We start from the raw sequence: 20,032 nt of genomic DNA, 5'->3' as shown, positions 1-20,032 counted from the left end.
GACGTATTGCAGATGAGCAAACACTCTTAAAAATACGTCTTCCAGATGTAAACATCACATCAAATAGAAGTGTGCTATCTGGGCCATATATTTTATAGCTTCTGGCGACAATTCAGTCTTCAAACATATGGTGGCAATACCGGCTCATTAGGTAAACATTCGCTCGAGAATCGGTCACGCTGTGTAAATTTTGGTTTCTGAAAAATTATTTGCTTTAGTGAATCAACAGCTTTTTACAGTCTATGATAAACAGCATGCATACCGCGCAACTAGTGAAGTCCAAATCTCGAAGGAATGACTCACAAGCCGGTGAATCAAAAAGCATGATGAATTGGTCAGAGTGGTTACTGAATTCTTCTGAATTACTCACTTGAATCGCAAATACATTTTTATTTATACGTGTGTGAGTGTGTATATATTTGAATTCAAAGTCAAAATGTAATTTATAAAAAAAGGACAAGAAGGAAATTGTTTTGTAAATTATTGCCAAGAACAACATACTCAATGTATCAGATTTGGAGGTGCAAAGGGAGATGAGGGCGCCCTCTGTTGATGGAGACTCAGACTGCAAAGGCAGCATCCGGTCAGGAGCCGCGGGGCCTGCGGTAGGATCATGCTTTTACATATCAAAACATAATATCTCAGTAATGACACACTAATATACGGTAGGTCAAATGCCGTAGAAACACATATGCTACGTGTGTAGGTACACAAATACGTAGAGAAGGAGATTTTAGCCGTTTTATAAAGTTGTTTACTTGCAATAGCATCTGGTGCTGGATAGCTTGCAAGCTACACGATGTTGAGTTTTATCTTTAAAAATTGTTGTTTAGTTATTATTTACTGTCATTTCGTTCTATTAGTCCGTTAACCGTAGTTATAATTGTAAACATTTATCTGGTTAGTTTTGTCGTACTGTATTTGCTGATGTGACATTGAGACTGATTTGGACTGAAGGGGACATTATTAGTACGGCTGTTGGTCTGACTTGTGCTTCAGAGGATCTTTCATCTCAGATTAACCGATTACAAATCTATCTGACGTCTTTCGTGGACGTGCCGTAACCATATCTAAGCATATGAAGTCTGTGTAACTTAAATAAGGGCTCACCCCAGAATGATAATATCGTATAATAACAACAGTTTTATTATTTGTTAATACAACTGCGAAGTTTTTGTCTTTATACTCCACGCTTTTAAAGCAAAGGTTTATTTGGGATTTACATTGTGCTTCAAGAGAGTTAAGTCCTCGGCGAAATAATGTGCATTGCATATTTTCAATATTAAAGAGTCATACATTTTTATTTCATAACTATTGCCATCACTGTGGCATGTTTGTAATTTAGCATATGGGGTCATTCTGTGTCAACTCAACCAGATATAATATCATATTTTGTTCGGTGAAAGAAATACTTAAATGGAGAAGAAAGCCTAAATATTAAATTTCATGAATGTATATTTACTGAGTAATTCACTGTTTTGTAGAGGGGGGTCAAAATGACAAGTTGTCCATGTAGTCCAGTCATTTTAAGCCAAAATGGGGGTCAACCTTGAACAAATTGCAAAAGAAGCAAACTCAACTGATTTTGTATCCTCAATATGTCCTGAGTAAGGAAAAAAATCCCATTAGGGGAAAGTTTCGAAAAAGACCCAAATAGTTAATAGGCTAATCCCCCCCCCCCCCCCCCCCCCCCCCCAATCCATCCGTTTCTCTTGAGCAATTAAAATATCGTGATAATACCATATACCGTGATAAAATCTCAATCAATTAGCCTAATCGCAGCATGAAAATTTGATACCGGCACATGCGTATGCACCGGTTGTCCATGTTAACAAACAATAAAAAAAAACTTGTAATACCTTTTTTTGTTTGTCTTGAAGTAATCAACTCAGTAATTTTCATGGTGATATCTAAAGGTTAACATTTTTCCCTATTCACGTAAGAAAAAGAATGAATAGGCGTATGAAGGCTATATTTGGGTCTTTTTCGAAACTTTCCCCTAATGGGATTTTTTTCCTTACTCAGGACATATTGAGGATACAAAATCAGTTGAGTTTGCTTCTGTTGCAATTTGTTCAACCTTTTTTCATAAAATGACTGGACTAATGAGATTTGGTGCCAATTTACAGGCTGTAAAAATTACTTTAGAAAGATGGCAGCTTCATTGTTTTATTTTACACGGAGATTGGTAGGTCTATTAGTGAAATCTGCCAATCTTTTTTGCAGTATATGCCAACGGAGACAGTTCAAAAATGGTAAAGAAGCACTTCTTGTGGTTTTTTGCCCCAAGTTTGCATCAAGAAGTATTAAAGATATCTTAATATACTTTTAATATCTGGTTCTTAAAGTCATCATGAAATCAAAATTTACCCTATTTACTTTGTTAGCGTACATTACTAGCCTTCAATTAATCTGTGCAAGATAATACACAGAAAAAGATGTTTGTTGTGGTAATCTTTGATCAAAATCTGAACATTTGCTCCCAATCTGAAATGCCGTTTCTTCTCTGACGAAGTCAGTTTGAAGGCTTGGCTTGAATATCCTGACCTTAACGACTCCCCTCTTTTTCTATGAGCGAGAGATAGAGAGGAGGTGCATGACCTTTTCTTTTGGTATCTTCATTTTAAAGGCCCTCTATGGCTCAATACCGGAGATACTGTCACCGTTGGCATATAATACAGCAAAAATTGCTAAAGTAAACATATTTTATTAATAGACCTACCAATCTCTGTGTAAAAATAAACTACTGATGCTGCCATCTATGTGGCTAAAAATTGCCATTTTGACTCCCTGTACAAAATAGTGGATTACCCTGTAAATATAAACTAATTACATTTAATATTTTGGCTTTCATCACTATTTATGTTTGTCTTTCTTCAGAAGAAAAAAAAAATTGAGCTGGGGAAGTTTCCGAAATTTGGTTGATTTGACATGGAATGACCTACGAAGAGTGTCTCAATTCAATTGTCTCTACATTGATAACTGTATTTCAGTAATATTGCAGCTGTGTGGCGTATAATCTTTGCAATCATATTTTATCAGTGTATTGTGTTTTTAAACTAGATATTGATGGTTGTTGGCAATCTGCGAGCCTCCAGATGTAGTTGAAGGAGCATCACGTTGCCCCCCCCGCTGGTCCACACACCCCCACACTGCATGGCTTCACTTGCTGGTGTCTCACACCGTCTCTCCATAAGCCCCGTCCTGCACACCCTCATGCGGGGGTCTCAGGCGTCTCACGGACTGACCAATGACTGCCTGGATTGTTCTGCCTGTCAGCCTGTCTGCCTTCTCCATCACAGGGATATGGATTGTGTGAGTGTTTAAGTGAAGGAGAATTATGTTTAATCTCAACTGTTTATTTGTTTAGCTGATATACTATACATTCAGACAAGTCATGTACTTATTGCAAATAATCATTAACATTTTTGTTTTCTAGTTACGCCATGGCAGTAATGAACCACCATGTCTGTCCTGTTGAGAACTGGTACGTTAACCCTATAAAGCCTTCTGTATCTATATATAATTTATCAATGTATATGCACAATCTACTACATGCCTTCTGTCATTTGATTGATAGTTTATACTTTTTTAGCAAGTAATTGTAAAAACGTCCCCCTTGAGGTTGTGGTACACCTCTTTTTGCTGTGAAATCTTTACTGATTTTGACGTAAAATGTAAACGTAAGAATACATTTTATATTGTTTGTCAATTTTCAACTTGAACACTTACTGGTGTAAAGAAACTTATGTTTACATAATTTGACATGCATTTTTTTTATTTTTTTTAAATCACATTAAAATGCGTCAGGCATTTGATTATCATCTTACTATGACATTATTGGGAGAAATACTGTAGAGCAGGGGCTCCTGCCGATCAACTGTCCTGCACAGTTCATCTCCAACCCTAATCAAACACACCTGTCTTTAATTTTCAAGTGAACCTGAAGACCTTAATTGATTGCTACAGGTGTGTTTGATTAGGGTTGGAGATGAACTGTGCAGGACAGTCGATCGGCAGGAGCAGGATTGGGCACCCCTGCTGTAGAGTGACAACTGATAATTATATACTCCTATAAAGATCTTATTAACATACAAGCTATCAGAATTTAATGTCACTTTTTGGCCAAATAAATGTCATTTTCTGCTCAGTTCGAGGTGCTTTTTTCTTCCCTGAATATGAACTCCATATTTTATATCATATTATATGAGTCATTTAAGCCTGATGTATCAAATATGAAACTAGAAATAAATAAATTAAATAACACCACACAAACATATGCAAACCTTTTTTTTAATATTTTGTTTAAACATTTAGCAAACTGTTTTATAAAAATAAGGACTATAATTATGTATGTCAGGATTTACAGGGTTAAATCCCAAATCCTAAAGTCACCACATACTGTTGTTAACTTTTATGCTTGGTTCTTTATATAATAGGACATACAATTTGACATGTACAGAGGAAACAGCTAAGAGGGGCTTCCCAAAGTCCTGCTGCACTCTTCAAGACATCCCCCTCATTAGGTAAAAAATTACTTTGAATTTATCTGGAAGACCACAAAATGACTACACGTTCAAGTTGCCTCCTGGTTTCCAACTTATCATCAACTTATCATGCAACAGTTGTCTAATATCTGTTTTTTTCCTTTTGACAGTAAATGTGGTTGCTATCCACCTGAGAGCTGTCTCTTCAGTTTGATAGGCAATGTTGGGGCATTTATGGGTAAGATTTACTGTTTGAAAATGACTAAACTAAATAAACTTACTTTTAAAGCTGATATTTAGTTGATTTCCTAATCTGGGCCTGTATTACACAAACATCTAATTTAGAAGCCTATCCAATCTGTTTAGTAACCATAATTTCACTTAAGAAATATAACTTTTTCAAGTCTTAAGTAAAAAAAATAAGATATGGCATTTCTGTAATGCAGCTCCTGTTCTTTAAATGTGTGTTGTTGTTTTTTTTTGGTCAATATTACTTCAGTTTGTCTTAGAAATACACCTCTGTCAAAGGCAATGAATTATTATTATCATTTTGTGATGTGTCCCTGCAGTGGTTATGGTGTGCATGCTGCGTTATGCTCAAGTGATTGAACACAGCCATCATTGCTGGACCAACACAAGTTCTTTGGTGTCCGGCTGCATTAATGCCCTGGGTTTGGTCATGGTTGGGAACTTTCAGGTGAACATATGATAATAGACTCACAACTTCAGCCCGTTACATATAAATCTAAATAAACTTGCATTCTTCTCACAGTCTCACCCTCTCCATCTGATGTCTTTTTTTTTTTTCCTCAGGTTGATCATGCCAAGACTCTTCATTATGTGGGAGCTGGTGTAGCTTTCCCTGCCGGCTTGTTGTTTGTGTGTCTGCAGTGCGTTCTGACGTACCGTATAGCAGAGACAGCGCTGGACTACTGGATGGCTCATGTGCGTGTGGCGCTCTCAGCTGGAGCTTTGGTATCGCTTGTCCTTAGTATCCTTACCAGGAGTTCATAAGTCATGATCTGATACATGAAACTCAAATTTGGATGAGTACATTTGAACATGAAGCAAACAGCCTAAAACACAGTGGCTTATTGCTTTTCAGTGGATGACAAAAGATACAATGTCCAGTAAATAAGTTTATTAGTAGAGTTTTCACAATATTTTCACAAATATTTCAGTAGTCCAATGCTGGTGAAATTTCACGGGTTGCAATACAAATTTCGATACTACAGCAAAAAACTTTTTATTTAAAAAGTAACATTAATGTTTAAATTAATAAAAATTAATACACTAGTTAAATAGTTTTTCCAAGTAAATATTTAAGTAAACCAACTGAAATTAAATAAACAAACAGTAGAACAAAGAACAAAATAAACATGCTTAAAGTATTTATTCAGCAAACAATCCATAATAAAGAAAAAAAATACACAACAAAGAAAAAGTAAACTGTGCTTGAAGTTTTTTAAGTGTTTTTCAGTGTCTGCAATAAAATAAAGATCAAAGAATAATAATAAAAAACATTAGAACAAAGAATATAAAACAATGCTTTGCCAGTTTCATGTATCTAAAGAACATTGAGTAATCGTTGAGAAATGTAAGCAAAATCCTAAAGTTATAATGCTGCTTTTAAAGGTAGGATAGGCAATATCGGAGAGGCTAGCAATAGCAAGCTAGCTTTGAAATCATGAGATCCCACCCACCCTTCACAACCACTCCCTTCTCTAAAGCCACGCCTCCTTCAAAGCACATGAATGATCACAGCTGAGTCTGCAAAGCATCATGTGGTGAGAGACGACATAACCTCATGTCTCAAAGCACATAAACATTACAATAATAATCTAAACTTAATCTAAACCCTGTCTGTGAAACCAGGCCTAACAGTACAAAAGATGAATACTTACATTACAATTAACAAAGTTGGCCTAGCCATGTTGTAAAACACTTTCTTTTTTTTTCTTTTTTTCTTTTTTCTTTGTAATGAACAGCCATATCACAGTTATACAATTCACATGTTTCAGAGCAGTGTATTTCCTGAAAGGGGTGGTTGATTATGATTTCACTTTTCTAACTTTAGTTAGTGTGTAATGTTGCTGTTTGAGCAACATCTGCAAAGTTACGACGCTCAAAGTTCAAAGCAAAGGGATCTATTTACTTTTAAAGAAATAGCTTTTTAAGGACTACAAACGGCTGGTAGGGACTACATGACATTGGTCCCGGGTTAGTGACATCATGTACCCTAAAATTTACATAAGCGGGAACGGGAACACGATTTATAGGTTATCATGACAGAATATGCTAATCAATGACTAGAAGATAACTACACATAAGTTACATTAATTCATCAACTAACCATTTAGAAATGTTGTCACTTCTTCTTGAATCTCTCCATCTTTCTGACTCCAGTTTGAACATAAAAGGCTAAACGTTTTTGAAATTTTCAGTGCATGTCTGTGTAAGGTAATCAAATCTGCCAAGAACGAGCTGTTGTAGCTCCGCTCTCTGTGCCGGGAGCAGCAGCTCATTTGCATTTAAAGGGACAGACACAAAAACCGTGCGTTTTTGCTCACCCTCAAAAAGTGACAACTTTAACATGCTATGTAAAAATATATGTGGGGTATTTTGAGCTAAAACTTCACATACACACTCTGGGGACATCAGAGATTTATTTTACATCTTGTGAAAAGGGCATTATACCACCCCTTTTAAGATAAATCTTATGCCAACACTATTCCCAACACCTCGGAGTCAGAACTCTTAAGTCTTTTTTTTTAATTTTCAGATCTTTGGTTTATAACCATATTTTTAATGCTGAAGGTTTGTGTGCCCATTCCTTAACATCATACTTCCCATTCAAGGTGGTATCTTCTTCGTCCATGAGAGTTTTGTTTTGCAGCACGCCGCAGCGATCTGTGAATGGGTATTCACGGTGCTGGTCCTGGTGTACTACGGCACCTTCACCTATGAGTTTGGCACTGTCAACAGTGACACGATAATGGCAGCCTTAATGAAACGCAGTGAACATCTCCATCCGGGGTCAGCGGTCATCATGGGGGGTATCGGGAAGGGTGTTGCAATGGGATGTGGCGCCCGCAGTCTCAAGTCACCCGGTGGCAGCAGCACTTCCACACACCTCAACTGTACACCAGAGAGCATCGCCATGCTTTAGGGGTTAACCTCTATGGTATTCCCTCAGACCTCAGCGTATAGACTCAGAACTTTTCATCTGGCTCATGGATTTGTGAAACACTGGTACAAGCAATACAGAATTACAGTAAGTTTACAGACTTGCTGATTATAATCCAATGGTAATGACCAGTTGGTTGTAACTAAGGTATTTTGCATGATATTTTGCATTCATGTTTTAGATAACTCAAAGTACAGCCCCAGTTACCAGCACAGGTGATTCCTGCCTCTGATAGATAGGAATGTTTCAATTTACTCTATTCAAACTGCAATAACTCATCTCTTAAGGTGCATTCACACTGACAGCGATTCAATTGTTCAGGGTCAACAAGTTAACTGTTGGTTGCTAGTAGTATTTCAGCATCAGGAAATTTTATACAGTGCTGCAGGGATGACGTATTTTTGTAGGCCAAAACTCGGAAACGAGTTAGCATTTTAGCACTTCCGGTTCCATTGTCCCGAAAGTCCATTGGGTTTTTGCTTAAACACCTGAAAAGGGTCTGTGGTTAACTCAAGATACTTTCATGTTTTTCCCTTGTGATTTTATTTGTCATGGAAAAGGCGATTGCTAACAAGTGGCTAAATGGCACTACAGAAGTTGTCAGAGACACTAAACGTCAACAAACCGAACAAGTAAAGTCACTAGCCCGTTTTATCATCCTCGTGTTTATAATCAAGGAATGTTTTAAAAAGACGTTGTTAGAAGCTAAGTGATGGTAATTTTTGAAGTCGTCACCGTGGCGTTTTTTGCTTATAGCCTACGTTTAACTTTTTACTTTTGATTGTATTTATTTAGGCTTCAAAGTTCATACAAATCGTGTTCATTGCGTTTGTTGGTCACAGTTTATTTTCTTCAATACTCCAAAATCCAATGGATAAATCCTTGGTTGCTTCTTGTCCTTCAAAAATATGCCATCACTGCAGCGCTCTATTGGTAGTCGGTGCATTGAATCTCTGCTCTTGCATAAAGTTTCGAAAAACTAATGCAATTTGTCGCAACTGTCTCTGACGCTCATGTCGCCCTAAATCTCCAACTCTCATTGGACATCAGTGACTTTGGTCGCTTTGTCTTTGCCAGTGTGAATCTGTTACATACCTGCCAGCAATACAAAGACACTCGTTTAGACAAAGAAGATAATTGGCTAAACCCATCCAACCTTCAGTAACCCGTTTAATCTGTAGAAACTGTGATTACACAACAGGTCAAGCCATCACTGTAGCAGTGGAGATGTTAAGTCAGTCGCACCAGCCTTTGCTGCCAATAGTTGGGTTGGAATGAGGTTTAGGAACAGTTTATGTATTCATTCCAAGTGCTCACAGCTTAGTTTGATCTGTGGCACCGTATCGGCATGACATCAGGTGTTGTGGACCTTCTGTCCTATAGCTCGGGATACATTGTGGCTGTATTGAATAAGATTTAAGTGCATCTCTGTGCAACCTTGTCAAACGTTTTGGTGCTTTTGCCAAGTTTTTTCATCACTTGATCCAAAAACTGCCCGCATTGATCTGTTTCAGGTATCTTGCGAACAAATTCTAAACATTTCAGGAAAACAAGAAACAAGATTTTGTGACTATTATTCTGATGTTTTGTTTTAAGCACAGTCGGTTTTAGTTTATTTCACTTTTAGAAATAGGTGATATTAATCAGTTTTCCAAAAGACTATGCGTCTGTATGATGAATTGAAAATGCTATATTTCAATTATTTTGCAAGCGAACGCAAAGTTTCTCTGGGAAACACGAAATTTTGTATTCATCCGAGTAACTTTGCATTTGCAAGTTTTTTCTCCATTTTGTTTTTCAACACAAAACTTGAATGCATGGCATTTCCATGAGAATCTTTGTATTTGCTCACAAAACTTAACTTGAACTGGAAAAAACTTGTGCTTTTGTGAGAAAATGCTGAGTTTCTCTGGGAAAAGCAATAATTTTGCAAGAGAACACGAACATTTTGCGAGCGAACCCAAAGTTTCTAAGAGGAATGCAATCGTTTTGTTTGTAAAACTTTTGCGTTCTCTTTTAAAGTATCGCAAGCTTAATTTGCGAGGGAACGCAAAGGCACTGAATTTAAAGGTTTCCTCCCATCTCATATTTTTCCCATCACTTTTTTTAACTTAACAAATATATCTATTTCAAAACAGGAAATGCTTTTGCTACAGAAAATGCAGGCACGCTCTTATATCTGCATTTGAGATGAATGTTTAGATGGTGAAGCAAACTAATTGTTATTTATTTGGTGCTGTTGACTGCTGGGCTCAGCAGTCAAACTATATTATTTGTACACTTTTCAGGTGGATTTGGAGATAGTTTTGTGTAATGAAGACATCGTTTGTTTCTCCAGCATGCCTATTCCTGTCACTTTGATATTAATCTAGCATCGAAACAGAATCAGAGGTCTTATCCACAGTCTTCTTTTAGTGTATTGTTTTAAAACATTACTATTTTTAAATGATGTGCATTTGTTACGCAGAGCTGCTTGTAAGTGAATGCCTTTAGCTGAGATAATATTGCATAGAATATCAGTACTGCGTTTGAGACTTTGGTCTAGTCAGTAATTATGAAATGAAGAAAGCTTCCTAATCAGCATCACATCATTGTTAACACCTCAGTTCCTACAAATCATTTAGTAATATATAGAATACTTTGAAAGAAATGATCATGTATTGGAAATGATGTAGTGCACTAAAGGGGAAACCGGAGTGTATTTTTTTTTATTTAGTGGACCCGAAATGTGAAATCCTCCATAATAAGCTGTATTTTGCCTACACAGTATTTTCGTTTTTAGATATTGCTCATTTGAAAGCAATATGTTATATTGAGAATTATTATAAAAACCAATGATAGTTGGTTATGTATTGTATCTGTTTGTTTATAATTTATACGTTGTAGTGCCAGACAATGAAACAATGCAATATTCAACTTCTGTTCAAGTACTTGCAAAATACCTCTATGAAAATTCAACTGTGGTGAGATGTTCACAGTTTCCTAAAGGAGCTGCTAAGACGTACGTTACAGAAATGTACTATTTATGTTGTTCCTGTTTTGTGTGAAAGGCCAAATTCAAACATCTGTAGATGCCCTGATGCCTCATAAAGCTCAGTCAAAATAATTGTATTTATAAGAGTCCTCTTTTTGATTATTCATAATTATATGTACATTCTACACTGTCCGGTCAAAAAAGGAAAAGTCTATGATTGAATCATTATGTTTCATATAACATCACAACATTTATCTCCATCAAGGGGTGCATTTGGTCAAGATCTTGTATTGACAATGCAGGAGTCCAGCACATCCCAAATACTTTCACTGAATTTAAGGTCTGGACTCAGAAGTACCAATTCATGTGTGAAAATGATTTTTCATGCTCCCTCCCAACCATTCTTTCACAATTTGAGCCTGAAGAATCTTGACATTGTCATCCTGGAATATGGCCATGATGTGTCTTCCTACATGGTTGTTTAAGATATGAAAAGCTACACACTCCATCATTTGGGGTTAGAAGAACTGTCTCCAAACATATAACATGCTAGAAACATAATAATCACTGTGATAATGATCCAATCATAGACTCTCAAGCACTTGCCTATTTAAATCCAAAAATGACTTTTATTTGTGGGCTGGCAGTGTATGAGAACATCAGTGCAGCTGTTTGAATAAGGCCCTGATCACCTTTTAGGCTACAATTATAAACGACTTTTCGTTGAATGGAAAATTCACAAATTGATGTGTCAAAATGAAAAGACTTTCTAAAAAGTTTTTGTTTAGAAGACAGATTGTCTGATAACCTTGTGAAATGGAAACTGAAATACCTGTTCAAACTGCAACTTTCTATTGAATTATGACCCATTCTGTACATTTCCTTATCTTTCACAAGTATTTTGTTTTGTGAAATCAAATGTACCTTGAGAGACACTGTTCACTCAGAAGGATGTTTGCTGCCAGTATCAAACTGTTTACAGCAGCTATGTCATGTTTAATATATAATTTAGGTAACCATTAAAACCACTTAAAAAATGCAAAATAAATAATATTTCAGACACCATACTAGTGATATTCTGCAATGCCTCCTGTAGTCATTTTTGGTCAAACTGGTTTCTTGAACATGGCAATTAGTTCATTATACTCAAATGGCCTCCACAGTCACAGATCTCAATCCAACAGAGCACCATTGGGAACGGGAGATCGACATCATAGATGTGCAGTCAACAAATCTGCAGAAACTGTGATGATATCATGCCAATATGGACCAAAATATCTGGGGAATGTTTCCAGCACCTTGTTGAATCTGGCACTGAAAATTAAAGCATTTGTTGGACCACCACCTCCCATATCGGATTGAGACCTGGGGAATTTGGAGGCCAAGACAACTTCTTGAACTTTTTGTCATGTTCCTCAAACCATTCCTGAATCATTTTTGCAGTGTGGCTGGGTGCTTTATGCTGCTGAAAGAGCCTACTGCTATGAAGGGATCTGCAACAGTCTTTATCTAGGTAGTACGTGTCAAAGTAACATCCACATGAATGCCAAGGTTTTCAAGCAGATCATTGCCTCCACAGGCCTGCCTTCTTCCCATAGTGCATCTTGCTGCCATCTCTTCCCTAGGTAACCGACACACACCCGTGTGCCCGTGTGCTCACGTGCCCATTGTAGGTGCTTACGGTAGTGGACAGGGGTCAACGTGGGCACTCTGACCGTGACTACGGAGCAAACTGTGATGCACTGTGTGTTCTGACACCTTTCTATCAAGTTTTTCAGCAATCTCAGCTACGTTAGCTCCTCTGTGTGATCGGACCAGGCGGGCTGAAGCCTTTGCTCCCCACATGCATCAGTGAGCTTTGGGCCCTGCATGTTGGTTCACTGGTTGTCCTTTGCGTAACTTTTGATATAACCACTGCATACTGGAAACACCCCACGTTTTGTCAGACCAGGTCTTTTCACTTGTCCATTCCTGTCTACAACACATGAAATTCCAGAACTGACTGTTTCATTTCATTTCATTTATTTATTTAAGGACAACATTTCTGTAAATGTGCCAGTGTTAGCCATCAGGCTAAGTTTCAACTGTAGTCCATTGGCAAGATGTTATAGGCACATGGTGGCTAAAAAAAGAACATATTAAATCACACAGCAATTGATATACAACAATAAAACATAATGCCATAGCACTGGCTCCATTAAAACATAAAATCATAAAACATATAACCATACAGCCATACAACTGTTAGGGAATTAATAAAGTAACCATCTATCCATCTATCTATCATACATATACCATAGTTTACTTGCTGCCCCCCCCCCCCCCCCCCCCCAAAAAATATATATCTTAGTATTAATTAAACAAGTTTAATGTTAAACTCTAAATTAAGAGTTTAATTTTAAATCAGACTAAAACTAATCAAGATGTTTTTTAACCATTTAAAAATTGGAACTATGTAAAAGTAACACTTTGATAGATTGGATGGTGCCCTCTGCTGTATATTCATGCCCTTTGCATGTACAGTGTCTCTCTCTCTCACACACACACACACACACACACACATACTGGGGGGGGGGGGGGGGGGGGGGGGGGGGGGGGATAGGCCAATTCAAAAAAAGTGGTCTTTAACGGTTTAAATCACAAAATCACTCGTCAGGAAATTAGCACGTTATAATACTGTAGAAAAGTACTTTAGCATGGAATAGCTTTCCCCTTTGTTTTCTTTAAATGTTTACGCCATGTGGGTAAACTTAGACAGTTCTTTACAGGAAGAAGAGTCAATGTTATTCCACTCAATGTTAATGGCTTCAAACAGTTCATGAGTAGAAAAATGTCTCCCAGTTTGTTTGAGTTTAATGTGAGACCAAATATTCTCTATAGGGTTCAATCTGGACTTTGAAGAAGGCCAAAACATGAGCCTAATGGACTTGTTCTCAAGCCACTTCTTGGTTGTCTTTGATATTTGGGCAGGAGCAATCCTCTTTATAACAACCTTTCAATTGTGGGAAGCAAGCCATTCTGCAATATTCTCCTTTACTCCAAAGCATTAAATGACTTTTCACAGTGAAGAAGCTCACCAATACCAGGTAAAAAGACTCCTCACACAATGACACATTGTTTATTTATTATTATATTTCTCCCCAGATTTTCGAAGACACCGCTCAGGAACATCACCATGCAATGCGTGTTTCATTGTGATTCATCATAATTCTGCTGAACCACTCTAAATCAAACTTCCCATATTCTGCCAAAAACTTCATCCTGTCTTTGATGTTTTTCAAAGACAGCTATGGCTTTTTATGTAGTGCATTTGCTTAAATTTTGATAACTGGTTAAGAAAAGTAAAAGCTTAGTTTAGGTATTGGGCTTGGCCTAAATTTTGTATTATTATTATTATTATTTTTTACCAGGAGTAAATATAAATGTATATATGAAACTACATTATAACAGAATTCCTTTTATTGCCCCTTTCTCTCTCTCCACACACACATACACCATACGCGTGTGTGTGTGTGTGTGTGTGTGTGTGTGTATATATATATATATATATATACACACACAGTATCTCACGAAAGTGAGTACACCCCTCACATTTCAGCAAACATTTTAGTATATCTTCTCAAGGGACAATACTACAGAAATGAAACTTGGATATATTTTAGAGTAGTCAATGTGCTGCTTGTAGCAATATATATTTACTGTCCTCTGAAAATAACTCAACATACAGCCATTATTGTCAAAATAGCTGGCAACAAAAGTGAGTACACCCTAAGTGATAATAGCTGTACGTCATTTAACCATGCAAAGCCACATGTCCTATATTCATCATGTTCATGTTTTTGTCTGCTTGAGAGGACCATACAAATTTGTGTATCTTGTTTTAGAGCAGCTCAAATTTTTGCTTTGAGTACAATTCTCTCATACTGACCACTGGATGTTCAACATTGCACCTCATGGCAAATAACTCTAAGGATTTGAGAATTAGAATTGTTGCTCTCCACAAAGATGGCCTAGGCTATAAGAAGACTGGTAACACCCTGAAACTGAGTTACAGTACAGGCCAGGGTCATACAGAGGTTTTCCAAGACGAGTTCCACTTGGAACAGGCCTCGCGAGGGTCAATCAAAGAAGTTGAGTCCTTGTGCTGTGCATTACTGGAACTATTGTCCTGTGTTCTGATAAGACTAAGATAAACTTGTTTGGCTCAGATGGTGTCCAGAATGTGTGGCGATGCCCTGGTAAGGAGTACCAAGAAAATTGTGTCTTGCCTACAGTCAAGCATGGTGGTGGTAGCATCATGGACTGGGGCTGCATGAGTGCTGCTGGTACTGGGGAGCTGCGCTTCATTGAGAGAAACATGGATTCCAATATGTACTGTGACATTCTGAAGCAGAACATGATGCCCTCCCTTCAGAAACTGTGCCGAACGGCATGATAACGACCCCAAACACATATATCATGTTTACATAGAAAACAGTGAAAAATCAGCACAGTGGAATACAAAAATATATTCTGAACAACCCCTTATTAGTCTCCTTCTTTGTTTTGCTTTCTCAGAAAGGGGATAAAAATAGAGTTGAATGTTTGTATTGAATATCTTCCTCAACACAAAGTTAAAATCATTTCAGAGCAGGGCGATTCTTTGTAAATTTCATATTGCATGATTTTGTATTTATATTTTGACCACTAATATTAAAGTTTATTTACATAATATGCCAGTAGACTATGAGAATACTGTTAAATATTAAAATTGTGAAATTTAGCCTTTATCTCAGGGTTTCTCAAACTCGATCCTGGAGGGCCACTGTCCTTCACAGTTAAGCTCCAACCCTGATCAAACACACCAAGCTGATCAAGCTTGCTCAGGTGTGTTTGATCAGGGTTGGAGCTAAACTGTGAAGGACAGTGGCCCTCCAGGACTGAGTTTGAGAAACCCTGCTTTATCTGAACAATATACGGTCACAAAAGAAAAAAGAAAAAAAAAATACTTCAAATGAATAGTAAGACTTATATTCAAATGGTGCATTAAATATGTCAATGTTGCACGATAGAGGAAACATTTTCCTTCTTTATGGAGCAACTAGACTGGGCTGCCTGACTCCTTGTGACATTGTTCATTCAAGTAAATGAATGATGTATGAAGTTATTTCAGTCATAACAGCAAATAATAGATTTCTGCATTTATTTTCACGTTCATCAGAAATTAAATACAGTTTTCAAACCATGATTATGACAGTGTGATGGTTTCCAATATATATATATAAAAAAAATGTGGTTGTGAACTATACAACTTTGTTAATGCTGAAAAGTGATTTTTATATACAATCTTTAGCCTCAAACAAAGCCCATCTTTAAGATGAGTCCTTTGTAATCATAGCAAAAACAAAAATGTGTGTGCTCCTTCCACTCTGCTGTATAGAATAAAAAGGATACGTGCACTTGACCTCAGAAAATGCCCTTACTTTCAATCACATCTCCTTGTGTTTACATACCAAACTATCAGCAGCACAATTTTCATGGGGAATGTGTTTTTCTTGATAACCTTTCCTGCCAAGTCATGTTTATATGACAAAGTAAAAAATAATGAGCTTAGAGAAAAAACGTACCCACAACCTGATTTTTCACTCACAACAGGAGTGTTTAAATCGTCGTCTTAATACAAACTTAAAACTACTGAGCTCCTAAGGGACATGGTGATGGAAAAATATGAGACGGGAGAAAAAATTAAAAATAAAGATTTTACGTTCTCATCGCAAAGGTTTTGCGTTCCCCGAGAAACTTTGCGATCGCTTGCAAATAACTCAAAAAACATTTGCAAGAGAATGCAAAAACATTGATATCATTTCTTATAATTTAAGGAATAGTTCACTTCAAAATAATAATCCTGTCATCATTTACTCACCCTCAAGCTGTTTCAAACCTGTACGAATTTCTTTCTTCTGCTGAACACAAAAGAAGATATTTTGAAGAATGTCGGTAACCAAACAGTTAATGTACCCTATTGACTTCCATTGTATTGTTTTTCCTACAATGGAAGTCAATGGTCTGGTTACCGACATTCTTCAAAATATCTTCCTTTGTTATCAGCAGAAGAAAGAAATTCATACAGGTTTGAAACAACTTGAGGGTGAGTAAATGATGACAGGATTTCCATTTTGAAGCGAACTATTCCTTTAAGTATGTTTAAACCTGAAAATGAGTCAACAACAAACAAACAGATTTGTCCCAGCAGTCTTCTGCAGTTGTTGCTATGGAATTTCTGTGGCGTTGTACACTTCTGAGTGACTGTGCCCTTCTGTTTCTTTAGTGACAAGCATGGCAACCACAACAGTGAATATAACAACAGCTGAAATCAGGACAGTGGCTACGAGTCCTTTATTAGCCCGCAGAAACTCCATCTTCTGGTTCCCTGTCTGCTTTGCTGCAGATTCCTTACAAATCTTTTTCTGAAATTGAAATGAAAATAGAACTGGATTTGAAGATTATGAACCTTTAACATGTAGTGTGTGAAGTGTGTAAAGTTATCGGTAACACTTTACAATAAGGTTCATGAGTTAACATTAGTTAACTACCTTAGTTAACATGAACTAAGAATGAACAATACCTCAGCATGTATTAATCTTAGTTAATATTAATTTCAACATTTACTAATACGTTAATAAAACCAAAGGTTGTATTTGTTAACATTAGTTAATGCACTGTGAACTAACATGAACAAACAATGAACAGCTGTATTTTTTATTAACTAACATTAACAAAGATGAAACAAATGTATTGCTCATTGTTAGTTCATGTTAGTTAATACATTAATTAATGTTAACTAATGAACCTTATTGTAAAGTGTTACCAAGTAATCCTTTAAGTTTCACAGAATACTGTGAGTAATAATGTTTATATGTTCAGTATACCAGTAATAGTATACCTGTCACATCAATAAACACAAAGACTGTTCAGCTGTTTAGAGTTACACTCTTGAGATTTGGCACAAACCTTCAGCTCTTTTAGCAGGCTTAAATAAAAAGACATCCATATGCAATTGTAAAATTTAATAAATATAACATGATGTCTTAATTCTAGATGTGGCATAAATCTTGATGTACTGTACACTAAGGAGACTCACGGTGGACTGAGGCTTTTCAGCTTTTTGATTGACATTCTTGAGTTGTCCTTCTCCATTTGCATTTTCCAGCATAGTGACTTTCACCTCCTCTGCCTCGCTCTTAGCAGTCTCAATTTTATCCTAAAACAGATGCAAATATATACAATATTTAGGATGACATGGTTCGAATATGAATACAACATTCTGCATGAAAGTACTCTGCTTCTCATTTGCTTTAAATACATAAAAAAACTTAACATGATTTATTTATGACAGAATTAAGTTGAATAATGCAAAACAAAACAAAACATGATTAGGAAACAGGAATAGTTTGGGATTTGCCGTAACCGTAGGTGTAGTTAATGTCATTAAAGCTGCAGTCCGTAGTTTTTCCTCTTTTGTCGTCATCTCTGTTCGAAATCTGCAATTGCCAATATTCGCAGAATTATCAACTTTACGTGGGTTGTGAATCCAATGTTTTGAGGAGAACGTGCGGCTGTCAGTCACCGCGCCGGTGTGGATACTGTCATTCGGAATCACAGATTCTACTTACTGGAAGTATGACCAATATAATAATTTTCACTGGAAAATGTAATCCGAACAAGTAAGTAACATCCACTTTTGTTCTGACCAACTGAGGGAAAAAAAGCATTGCAGTAAATCGCACTGATTCAATCTAACGATCGCTTATCATATCAAGTCAAACCGTGCAAATTATACCTTGTTCTCAAATTGTTAATGTTACATCAGCATTGCGTGACTACATTTAATGCCCTTCCGATATTTATCCTTGTTTTCGCGTGGGCCGGTTCTCTTTATTTCTGTAGCCACTCCGAAGTCCGAAGTCTTTTGGATTTTACAACGGGTGAATCTCCAGTTGTCACTGATGATTGTCGTTTGAAGTTTTCTGGATCCGCCATCAAATTGATAAGTTTAATCATATCAAGTGCTGTGAGAAAAGGCTATAAATCTCCACCAACAACATCCTCACACGCAACATAGCCTACTAGCCGGGACACCTTCTTTATGTGTACAGATGTGACGTAATGACGCAAAGACATGCTCGAATTTCCTGCGGAAATCCACAGGAATTAATTACAAGCTTACCGTTTTGAATCGAGCTAAGGCAAGCAGATAGTTTTGACCACTGGCTGGTTATGTACTTGCTCAAACATTTATTTTGGATAATTTTTAACCCAAAAAAGTTATGGACTGCAGCTTTAACTATAAGCATGATCCACTAAGTCTCACATTTTGTGTACAGTATATATTATTTGATCATTTAAACTAACAAAACCTTTTTTGTGTAATGTTTTGTTTGTAAACTGCTTGTGTCTTGATGAAATGACATCTGTAATTATATTTTGTATTTACCGCAATGATGTTCATACATTTGAAGTGTGGCTTAAATGTCATTTAAGGCCACTGTATTTCCATAAATGGTGCATATATTTGCAATAATCTGTCAGATGATAAGTGCATGACTTTACTGCATAACTGTCTGATAAGCTACTGTTTGGCCTACACATGAACAAAAGTGAAAACACAGCCATTGATTGTAGATCAAGACAAAGTGCATTATATATATTTTGTTGCATAACATGACATAGTAACCTTTTAAAGTTCTACCATTTACTGGAATGTTAGACAAATAGGTTATACCTTGGAACAAAAACAACTGTACGCTGAATATTTTTCTTATTTGAATGCATAAACTCACCATACTGCAGCAATATCGTGCTGGAGCCTGTGTTTGTGTGTGATCTCGAAGATACAGAAAGAGTGAGTGAAAACTCAGGTGAAGTAAGAGCAAAGTCTGTATGTGGCATGTCAAGAAGGAGTGGGGATCAAGGCTCCTCCTCACTCCACTTTAAAGAACTTCCTCCTTTATCTGCTTTAGTGTATCCACTTCAACTAATCACTGGGTGTTTCACTGAAACAGACAGGCCATAAACAATCAGGTCATTTTTAGGAAACATTGCCATTTGTGCCAGCATTTCATTTGAAAAGGTTCCTGTTGGATTTTCAAGAAGTCAAATGTTCTCACCTCAGTCTATTTCAGCTCTGACATAGTAGTAGGTAATATGACCTTTGCCGAGCTAGTTGTCCCAGTGAAAACTATTTCCTACTTTGAATTGAAAGATCTTTCTCGTCGAAACATGGCTTGTGCCGTGATCATCCGGTTATAGGCCTATATCATATTCAAATTATTTTGACGTTTAAGATCAGTGGAAATAATAATGGTCTTGATTTCAAAATGCAATTGCAACCCAACACTTCATTCA

The 20,032-nt window shown here is 36.8% G+C and overlaps 2 protein-coding genes across 2 annotated transcripts; one reads left to right on the top strand and one right to left on the bottom strand.

The window, feature by feature from the left end:
* The first annotated feature begins 548 nt into the window (after nt 1–548).
* Nucleotides 549–10,773, top strand: tmem150ab (transmembrane protein 150Ab). The gene is made up of 8 exons (XM_084414459.1): nt 549–605; nt 3,064–3,315; nt 3,440–3,487; nt 4,440–4,526; nt 4,658–4,725; nt 5,057–5,184; nt 5,301–5,478; nt 7,346–10,773. Exons 2-8 carry the CDS (start codon nt 3,251–3,253, stop codon nt 7,654–7,656), a joined length of 885 nt encoding a protein of 294 aa, XP_084270585.1. The 5' UTR covers nt 549–605; nt 3,064–3,250; the 3' UTR covers nt 7,657–10,773.
* Nucleotides 10,774–16,885: 6,112 nt separating this feature from the next.
* On the bottom strand, nt 16,886–19,499 carry LOC311293903 (uncharacterized protein). Its single transcript, XM_084414458.1, has 3 exons — nt 19,468–19,499; nt 17,769–17,888; nt 16,886–17,094 (listed from the first exon to the last, which is right to left on the bottom strand). Exons 1-3 carry the CDS (start codon nt 19,468–19,470, stop codon nt 16,897–16,899), a joined length of 321 nt encoding a protein of 106 aa, XP_084270584.1. The 5' UTR covers nt 19,471–19,499; the 3' UTR covers nt 16,886–16,896.
* Between the last annotated feature and the right edge of the window lie 533 nt (nt 19,500–20,032).

Source organism: Rutilus rutilus, assembly GCF_951802725.1.
Source record: "Rutilus rutilus genome assembly, chromosome: 7".
In the NCBI taxonomy this organism is placed as follows: Eukaryota; Metazoa; Chordata; class Actinopteri; order Cypriniformes; family Leuciscidae; genus Rutilus; species Rutilus rutilus.
This window is presented reverse-complemented; position numbering and strand designations above follow the sequence as displayed.

Bases quoted from the DNA above. Each gene is read 5' to 3' on its own strand.
- LOC311293903 (XM_084414458.1), bottom strand. The intron at 17,095-17,768 runs GTGAGTCTCCTT...TTTCAATTTCAG, and splicing joins CTGAAAAGCCTCAGTCCACC to AAAAAGATTTGTAAGGAATC.
- tmem150ab (XM_084414459.1), top strand. From the start codon at position 3,251: ATGACTGCCTGGATTGTTCTGCCTGTCAGCCTGTCTGCCTTCTCCATC. The intron at 4,527-4,657 runs GTAAAAAATTAC...TCCTTTTGACAG, and splicing joins CAAGACATCCCCCTCATTAG to TAAATGTGGTTGCTATCCAC. The intron at 5,479-7,345 runs GTATCCTTACCA...TTCCCATTCAAG, and splicing joins TTTGGTATCGCTTGTCCTTA to GTGGTATCTTCTTCGTCCAT.